Genomic DNA, 9649 nt, shown 5'->3' on the forward strand with positions numbered 1-9649 from the left:
CCCAGGTATAACCATCTTTTGGCAGAAGCATTCAACAGAACAAAATATGTGGTGCATTTAGGATGTCGGTCCTCTTGTGCATGCTGCCACTGTTAAGGTCATCAGACTCACAGTGACTTTCAGCAATCCATTGCATAGGTAATTGTCTTCTTTGGCCTGTCCAATGCATAGGTAATCATCTTCTTTCGCCTGTCCAAGGAAACCCAAACCTGCAGATGGCATCCCATCTCCCACCTCCTACACAGGCGGCCAGTGGGGTGCCCCCCCCATGCAGGAGGCCTGCAGGAGGCACATGCCCCCCCAGCATGGGCGGCTGTTGGGGGCACGCCCCCCCCGCCCCCCGCCGCCGTATGGGCTCTTGGCGGCTGCGCAGCCCCTCTTGTGTGGGCTGCTGGCCGGCACCCGCTTTCCCACAGCCGCCATCCTGGCTCCAAGAATTCTCTCCGGACCAAGTCCACCTTGCGGCAGTGTGGTGGCTTTGCTGTACCAGTCTTGAGGAGGGCCGTTTCCCAGAATCCATCCTGGGTGAAGGAATCCATTTGTTCTGGCTGTGGAAGCCTCATGGAGCTGCAGCGGCTGTGCAGCCCCACGCAGGCTCTGCAGGGGTGGGGGAGTTGGGAGCCACAAGACTCACCCATTTCTCCTTGGGAATCCTTGAATTCCTGTTGTTGAGCCTCGATCTTCACTGAGGGCCAGTCATCAACTGTTTAAGTGTTCAATTATCAATAAGCCGAAGTCTGTGGAAGGCCATAATGGCCCTGCTTTAAGTGGTCCGCTGCTCCCGCAGCTCACCACGCCGCCTCTGTCTCCACCGCCATCTTGGATCTCGGGCTTCAAGCCTTTTGTTCATAGGGTTGCTATGAGTCATGCTCAACTAGAAGACAATCAACAACAACAACAACAACAACAACAACAACTATCATTATATAACAGGATGCTAGAACATATAGGTACTTAGCCCTGACTAGTTCAAAGTAAGGTCTCAATTAAAGGTAACCATTGTTAACATCACATGCTAGCAAAATCCTCCTGAAGATTATCCAGAAATGACAGAAACAGAACACTGACAGAGAACTACCAGAAATACAAAGTCAGTTTAGAAGAAGTCGTGGCACTAGAGACATTATTGTCAATGTCAGATGAATCTTGGCAGAAAATGAAAAGTACCAAAGGATTGTCTATCTGTGTTTCATTGATTATGCAAAGGCATTTGACTGTGTGGATAATGACAAGTTGTGGCTAACCTTGAGGAGAATGGGAATCCCAGACCACTGATTGTGCTTATATGAAACCTATACTTGGACCAGGAAGCAGTCCTCAGAATAGAGCAGGGAAACACTGCACGGTTTAAAATCAGCAAAGGAGGGCATTAGGAATGCATCCTGCCTCCATACCTTTTCAATCTATATGCAGAACAGATAATTCGAGAAGTCGGGCTTTATAAGGAGGAATGTGGCATCAGTATTGGAGGAAGACTCATAAACAACCTATGCAGATGACAAAACCTGCTTACTGAAATTGAGGAGAACCTGAAATGCTTGCTGTAGAAGGTTGACTATTGCCTTAAATATGGATTGAAGCTCAACATCAAGAAGACAAAGATTCTTACCACTGGGCCAATTGGCACCATGATGATAGATGATGAAGAGATTGACAGTGTTAACAATTACAGCTTGCTCAGCTCCATAATCAACACTTGGCACCAGCAGTTCAGGAAATCAAAAGACAAAGTGCACTGGGAAAATCTGCTGTCAGGGACCTCTCCAGAGTACTGAAAAGCAGTCCAGAGACCAAGGTGTGCCTAATACAGGCCATGGTCTTTGCAATTACTTGCTATGCTTCAGAGAGTTGGACAAAGACTAAAGATGACAAGAAGAATCAGTATCTTCAAATTGCGGTGCTACAGAAGAGTCTTGAATATACCATCGACCACCAAGAAAACAAATAGGTCTGTCTTGGAGAGGGTGAAACCAAATTTCTCCTTGGAGGCTAGAATTTTGAAGCTCCATCTCATAGACTTTGGGCACATGGCCAGGAGAGAGACTGATCCTTGGAGAAGGACATCATGGTCAGAAAAGTGGAAGGACAGTGCAGGAGAGGAAGACCCCAGATGAAATGGATTGATATAGTAACTGGGACAATGGGGATTGGTGTGTTGGAATCATTGAGACTGGCTCAGGACAGGACAGTCTTCAGAGGTGCTACGGGTCTCAGGTGACTCAATGGCACATAACAACAACAACAACAACAACAATGTTGTTAACATCTTATCAGAAGTACTGCTCTCCAGGTGAGTTTCTGTATATCGGTTTAGAAGCCCTCTTCCCGCTCATGAGGTACCAACCTCAAATTTAAATTAGCATGCATTGCCTGGCAGTGTAAACCACATTTTCCATATCAAGGGATTCAGATGTCTTCTCTGGTTTAGTAGAGCAAGCCTGAACATAGCGAGCGCCTCAGTCTTTAACCTTCTGCGAAGCCTCCATTCTTAAACCTAACCTTTCATCTCAGAGTTTCAGCTTTGATGCTTCCCACTTCCTTCCGATGGTTACTTTAACTACATGAGTCAGGTCTTACTGAAAAACTGACCACAGTCAGCCAGCTCCTGCCCTCCTCAGACCTGAACAGAGGGTAAGGGAGTGTTTACTCAGCCCATTCTTTCCCTTCTCTCCTCCAAGTCACAGGGCTTTGATTAGGGCTGCCCCAAGCCATCATGCTCCTCCCAGCCCACCACAGCCAGAAGCCAACCTCACATATGTCTCATGGCTCAAGGAGGGGACAGAAAAGACAGCAGCAACTTGAGTCTCTGGTTGATCAGTCAAGTCATCTAACTTGATCATTTCCCAGCCTGTAGTGTCTAACCCTGCTGCCTCTGGCCTCAGATCAAAAGGATTTGTAAATGTGTTTAGTTGTGAATACCAGAAACACCCAACTTCTGTGTACTGGGACCACTTCATAAGATTGGAAGCTATGTTAACAAGTTATCTTACTTAATCTTAAGAATAAGCTTGTGAGTTTAAAAATAAGCCACAGTAGCATCTATCTCTGGATCTTTGAAGTCTGAAGAATCAAAAAGTGTACTATAAGCCTCCCCTTGCCTATTTTCTAACTTTGATGTATATAGGAGGACCCATTAAAAACCTACAATATGTAGATGATGAATCTTTGCTCCAGAAAGGTGAAGAAGACTTGAAGGACTTACTTATGAAGAGCACTGATTCTAGTCTTCAATATGGATTACACCTCAATGTCAAGGACACAAGAGTGCTCACATCAGGACCAGAAAGCACCATCATGATGAAATGAGAGAAAGATTGAAGTTGTCAAGTATTTTATTTTACTTGGATCCATAGCCAATGGGAAAAGTAAAGAAATCAAATGAAATATTGCTTTGGGCAGATCTGTGGCAAAAGAGCTCTTTAAAGTGTTAAAAGCAAGGATTTATACCTGGAGGAATAAGGTATGTTTGACTCAAGGCAAGACATTTTCAATTGCTTCATATGCATGTGAACACTGGCCAATAAATACAGAAGAATGAAGAGTTGGCTCCTTTGAGTTGTGGTATTGGCAAAGAATACTGAATACATTGTGACTGACAGAAGAACAAATACGTCTGTCATGGTAGTATAGCCAGACTGTTCCTTAGAAGAGCGAATGGCAAGACTTAACCTTATGTACATTGGTTATGTTACCGTGAAGAACATCATTATTGGTAGAGGGCTATCAAAAAAGAGAAAGTCCCTCAATGAGGTGGATCGACCCAGCATCAATGGGTTCAAACATGGCTATGATTGTGAGGATGCCACAAGGACCAGATAGAGTATTTTATTCTATTGTACTGAGGATTGCTCTCAATTGAAACTGACTCCATGACATCAACACAACCGCAAACTATTTAGTCTTGAAGATCAAATAAAATGAACCTGTCTCTCCTTAACAACATAAGAAGGGGTCTATGGGGCGACTAAGGAGGTTTTTGCTATTGGCTTTTGATGGTGGGATGAATTATCCTCCTGCGAGAAGGGGGGTAACTGACATCCTCCCTCTGGAAAGCAGAATTTATTTACCTTCTAATCCTATGAACCTGGAGAGAGGATGAAAGGCACCCAAGCGTCACGAACTCTCCTTCATAGGGTCGCTATGAGTTGCCTGTGACTCGAAGGCGCTTAACAACAACAACAACAACAACATTCTACCTTAGAAGCATTGAGGGAGAAGTTTACTCAGAGAGAAGTCATTAAACACCATGATATTCTTTTAATAAGATTCATTTATTTATTCAAAACCATAATCTGTTTTAAAGACAGACAAACAATGTGACATTCCCAGAGGAATTGAAATGTATCATAAATGAGTTCTATTAGAACCAATTTTAGGTTGTCATAAATAACTAGCCGACCATAGCTTTTAAGAACAAAGTGATTGGGGAATGAGGTTAGGAGAGTTCCTGTAAAGTTAACCATCAAAGAGACTGCCTGGTTTCCCTTCCTAAGGGTCTCTGTAAAGCTCTTAGAGTCTAGGGCCCAGGAAAGAGAAATAATAGGAGGGGGGCGGGGGGCGGGTCAGGACAAAGAATTCAGTAACTGTAAAGTGTGGTCATATTAAGACAGAAAGCTTCAGGTGGCTCCCCTCAAAATATTTTTCTTCTTCTTCTTATATAACTTACAATTTCTTTTGAAAAACTCAAATATCATAGGTTTTACCCTATGGAAACAGCTTACAATACAGGTGAAAAAATAATAAATATTTAAAAAAAGATAATAGTGGGCTTCTTTCTAAATAGTTCACACTGAGTTTAAGGAAATAAATAGAACTGGGAGTTGAGGTATCTCACTCAGAAACTCAAACTCATTGAGCTGGAGCCCACTCTTAGTTGACCTTCCGGGGGCTTTTGGGGTGCTGTCCTTGCACGGGAGGAGACTGCCCATCTTAGTCCTGCAGAGCTGCTGGTGAATCTGTCCTGTCACAGGTGAAGGCCACTTTTAGGCTGGCAGTGCAACTCCCTACAGACTATGCCGCCAAAACTCCCCAATAAATATTCTAATAATAAATAAATATTCAAAGAGAGAGGTACAGCAGAATTTTCCAGAGATCTGGCTTAGTTCCCCCAGAATCCTGACATCATTTGAGAGGCCTTCCATTCATATCCTAGAGTCGAGTAAAAGTCTGGTAGAGTCATCATCTTTGATTTCTTTTTCGTAGGGTGTTCTAGCTGTCCTTCTTCATTGTCATGTAGGCTTCTATGTAGTTGATGAAGATGTCAAACTCACTCATGGCCTTGTAGACACCTTTCTTTTGGAGCTGTATAAGGAGGAGAGAAATGCTTGGTTAGATCTCAGCTGAGTAAGTGTGGATTCACAGTCCATTGAAGGAAGCACGGCCCTGGTGCAGAGAAGCTGCACTTGCTTCCTGGTGTGGGGAAGTGAAGGGACAGCCCGGGAATCCGAGGCTCTGGGAAGGACGACATCGACTTTTGTCTTCTCCAGGTCTGAGGAGTGACCAACATGTGGCAAGAGGAAGATTTGCTTCCTAAAGCACTGTCTTTAAAATGGTGCCTTTTCAACAGCTTTAAAGGTCAGGGGTTCACATGATGCTTAGTCAGAATGTGATGAATAGACATTAGAGGAAGCAGGGGGAAAGTAAGACGATGAGAGAGGTGGAGAAGGGAGCAAAGAATGGTGCACTTTTCCATGCCTATTCTCCGTGAGCCAGCCCTGCCCGGCCTGGCCCTGCTCCTCAGGTCTACCCCTGACGGTCTCTGTTGTTGGAACCTCACTATCAAGGAAGGCAGAGGTCACACAGATTCGAGGGAGTAAGACTGAAAAGATTCAGGGACTCCTGTAAGTGTGAAGCCCCTTTTCCTTCGGAAGCTGATGCCCCTACAGACCTCCAGCAGGAATGGGGGCAGATGGAAAGTGAGCAGTGGGCCGGTTCCAGACAACTGAGAACCCTGCTTCCTGCTCTGAATTTTGGGGAGCCCAGGCTGAACCCCAGATGTGTATGTACGTGCGTATTCACGTGTCAGCTTTCTGCACGTGTGGGTTCAGCCTCAATTCCCAACAAGGGACTTTCTGTTTCCTTTGTCACTCTCCCCGCCACCACTGGCTGTGTTTGCAGGTTGACTGGCTGGCCCAGCCAGCAGGATTGTGAAGGCGTGGAGCAGTCATTTAGAAACCCCCAAAGACACTTCACAGAAAACAAATAGAACCCAGATGGCAGCTCCTCACTGCCTGAGGAGGTCACACCATGTACTGGGTTCCCACACTCGCTCTGAGTGAAGAATAGGGGGACTGCTTAGCACCTGTCACCCCACAAACACCCCACTCCTGGGAGTGGACAGAGGCTGTGCTCCTGAGCCCTCTTGGCCCCTATTTGTGCTCACCTTAGTAAAGGTGCTCTTCACCTGCTCCACGGCTTGGCTCGTATTTTCACAGGGGAGAAATCGATGCTGTAAGAAGAAACAGTGTAAATCCCTGACTCCCGGCTCCTGTGGACATATTTGGGGACAAGCTTCAGCTCACGTCCATTCCCTGGGAAACCTTGGCCCAATCTTAACCTTATCCAGCACACAGAGAAGAACCCCAGCCGAGGAGGATGACCTGCATCTCTCTAGGGGTCACCCTAAAATGTTTTGCAAAGCTTAGGGCTTCCTCCCCAGAGTGACTTGGTGTCTCTTGGAGTGCTGAGCTAGATTCTGTCAGCATGTCCTTGTCCTGCCTCTCTGTTCTGTTGCTTTCCTCCAGACTCAGCCACTGAGGACTCTAAATCCTCAAGGAATGGAGACTGTGGTCAATGGCTATACTGACCAAGTCCTTTGCACAATCTTGTCCTGCAAATAGGGTTTAACGGGTGTGTCAGTATCATCCAGGGACAGACAGCAAAGAAAACCAGTGGAGTTTCCCAGTCATTTCAGTTGGGGATATAAATTGGCTGGGAAGATTAATCTCTGGCAATCAGACCTGGGGGTAAATATACTTTAGGCTTTTCTAAAATGTCCAGGACAGTCCAGCACCTGGCTCTGCCTGGAGCTTGGGTCCTAAAAGGCTGAAGAAAAGAACAGTGTGGAATTGGCTCTGTCCCTTCTGTCCCCCTTATGCCAGGCCCCAGAGCTACGTTCAAGGGTGCATGGCTGGAGCCCTGGGCCCCTTTCACGAGAGAGAGGAGACTAGTTAATAACCCACAAATGAGTCACAAAATAACAGGAAAGCTGTTTGCAAATCTTCACATGTAAATGCCACCCCCACCCCCTGCTCAGAGAGAAATGAGCAAGAGATCTGACTTTAGGTGCCTTGCTGAATTGTGTGCCTGCTGCATGTTGATGTGTCTCTGGGGTGGTTCTGTTGCTCCCTAGAAGACCCATTCTTGGGGGAAGGAGGAGGGTGGCCCGCAGAGAAAGAAATGAACTTCTACTTACACAGCGCCGCAGCCTCAGCCGGAGGGCCTTCAGCTTATCCCCCAAGGAGTTCACATGCTCCTTGATGTCTGGGCCCTCATTCTCTGCCTGCGGCATCACCATCTCCAGGTAAAATTTGATCATCTCTGACAAGGCTTGGCAACCCAGGTAACCCTAAGGGCAGGAGCCAGAGGAGAGGGTTGGTAAGTGGGACGAATTGCTGCTGTGGCTTGAGAGGACAGCTCTGTCCCCAGGGATGGTCCTTGGCCAGCTGGTTCCCCCTTCCCCCCTCCCCCTCGCCCCCAACAGCACTGAGCCCTTTGCAACCCTCCAGTTGCCGCCGCCCGAATGCTGAGTTAAGATCTTCCCACTTCTCCTTTTCAAGGCAAAGGAAGCACGCCCAGCTCCCCAGTCACAAAGCAGAGTCTCCCTTCCCTTAATCGCTCTGTGCCAGCCCACTCGCTCCTGCTCTCACCTTAAAGTCTTCCAGCAAGGACCCATTTAACAGCATGTTAGTCAGCTGATCCTTCGTTTGCTGCAAGAAGAACAAAGGCAGAGTGAGCCCGCAGTTTGGGGAAATACCTGAAGTTGGTGTCTTTCTCATCTTATTCATTTATAGAGTTTGATATTTTTAAGTAATGCAGCTTTCAAAAACTGAAAGGAGAACCTTGAACAGAATTTCTGGAGGAGAGTGGCTATAATTTGGACACGATATATAAGTGGGTTTGGTCCCCCCCCCCCTTCTGAACCATTATTGAAGGCAAGTGCACTGCTGGCCTTCTTTCTGCAGTTGTGATTAAACATTAAAAGGCATCTGAGCTAACTCGTTAATGCCTTGCACCCCTCCCTCAAGTCCTGCACCTTACTGCTCTGTCCTCTTCCTGTGAATATCCAGTGAAGGCTCTGAAAGGACTCTGGAAGAAGCTCCTGCTAATGCAATTTTTTTTCCTGTGCAGAAGCTTCCCCAAACCTTGGAAGGTATTTGTCCTTCTAAGAAGAGACATTTGTGTTTTCTCACCACCAGGTACAGGGAACATCCTCTCCAATTAGACCCTTCTGGAGAGCTCTCAGTCGATGGTCTGAGAGCTGGTGGCGTTTTAGCAGAAGTTTCTGCAGCCAGTGCGTTTACAAGTAAGGCAATTTCACCTACACACTTGGCATATCATCTAGGCTTAGCAGAATTCACTGAATCTATGGCCTCCTCTCTAATTCCCTTAAGAATTTTAATTTGGGGAGCGTGCATGTAGCATCATAGAGGTTAACATATTTCACTGCTAACAAATATGTTGGTTGTTTGAAGTCCGTGAGAGAAAAGCAGTCTGTGGGAAGTTCTACTCTATGCTACAAGGTCAGCTTGATGGCAGTGGGGTTGGGAGCTTCCGGGAATGGGGTAAAGAAGGAGGAGGGCTCTTCCAGGGGAATGTCTAGCTCAGGCAGCCTCAAGAAGAACAGACAGGAGGGAATCATACTCACAAAGAAAGTCTTCACCCTGTCGAAGGCTTCACGGAGCTCCCGGAGCATGTGGGGTAGGTTGTCTGGTAGGTAGGTGCAGCTGTTCTGAGACCCGGCACCCTGGACCTGGCTGGCTCCCACCGTGGCCAGGAAGACCAGGCAGCATAGCAGTGCTGAGCGGGGCATGGTGGAGCTCTGCCTCTTTCCTCGAGTCTGCCTTGTGGTTTGGGTCTGTAAGAGCAAGCCCCTAGTGTGCAGACCTTCACCTCAGGTCCCCCTTTTATACGTAGAGTGTATGGGGCCTCCCATTCATAAAAAGCCACAGTCATAGATTTCCTGGCAAAGGGTTTTTTTTTGTGTGTGTGTGTGTGTGTTTTTTGTAATGATAACTCCTCCCAATTTTTTGCATTGTTTGACTTTCTTACTCTTAAAATGCTTAATTTTTGCCTTGTAAGCAAAAAGTTTGGTTTAGTATGAACTTCTGCATATGACTATTTTTGGATAACCTTCTCTCTCACTCTCTCTCTTTAAATAATTTTGCAGCTTCTCCTAATTACTTAAAAAAACCACCATACCAGTTGACTTCTTGGTGGAACAGCTGTGTGATGCAGACACCCATAGCTGTGACTTCATCAGCATTCATAGTGACATGGGCAAAGGAGCTACTCCAAATACACAGATTGAGAAATCCCTGGGCGTCCCTGTCCCATTCAGACCTGGTTTGGGTTTGATATCCAAGACTTCTCCTTTTTGCCTTGACAGGCCGTCTCAGCTCTCTAGGCCTCAAAGCCTCCAAATAAAATG

At 46.5% G+C, this 9649-nt stretch overlaps 1 protein-coding gene across 1 annotated transcript; it reads right to left on the reverse strand.

Annotated features, from left to right (window-relative positions):
• Positions 1 to 5208: 5208 nt before the first annotated feature.
• IL10 (interleukin 10) lies at positions 5209 to 9031 on the reverse strand. Its single transcript, XM_006887993.1, has 5 exons — positions 8867 to 9031; positions 7869 to 7928; positions 7415 to 7567; positions 6383 to 6448; positions 5209 to 5301 (listed from the first exon to the last, which is right to left on the reverse strand). The coding sequence occupies exons 1-5, from the start codon at positions 9029 to 9031 to the stop codon at positions 5209 to 5211; spliced, it is 537 nt and encodes a 178-aa protein (XP_006888055.1).
• Positions 9032 to 9649: the final 618 nt, after the last annotated feature.

The sequence above is a fragment of the Elephantulus edwardii genome, unplaced genomic scaffold, assembly GCF_000299155.1.
Source record: "Elephantulus edwardii isolate Elephantulus edwardi_28Jun2011 unplaced genomic scaffold, EleEdw1.0 scaffold00063, whole genome shotgun sequence".
Taxonomy (NCBI): Eukaryota; Metazoa; Chordata; class Mammalia; order Macroscelidea; family Macroscelididae; genus Elephantulus; species Elephantulus edwardii.

Coding starts and splice junctions, on each gene's coding strand:
- IL10 (XM_006887993.1), bottom strand. CDS start 9,031: ATGCCCCGCTCAGCACTGCTATGCTGCCTGGTCTTCCTGGCCACGGTG. Junction 7,568..7,868: donor CCTTGCTGGAAGACTTTAAG/GTGAGAGCAGGA, acceptor TCCTGCCCTTAG/GGTTACCTGGGTTGCCAAGC. Junction 6,449..7,414: donor GGCTGAGGCTGCGGCGCTGT/GTAAGTAGAAGT, acceptor TTCTTCTTACAG/CATCGATTTCTCCCCTGTGA.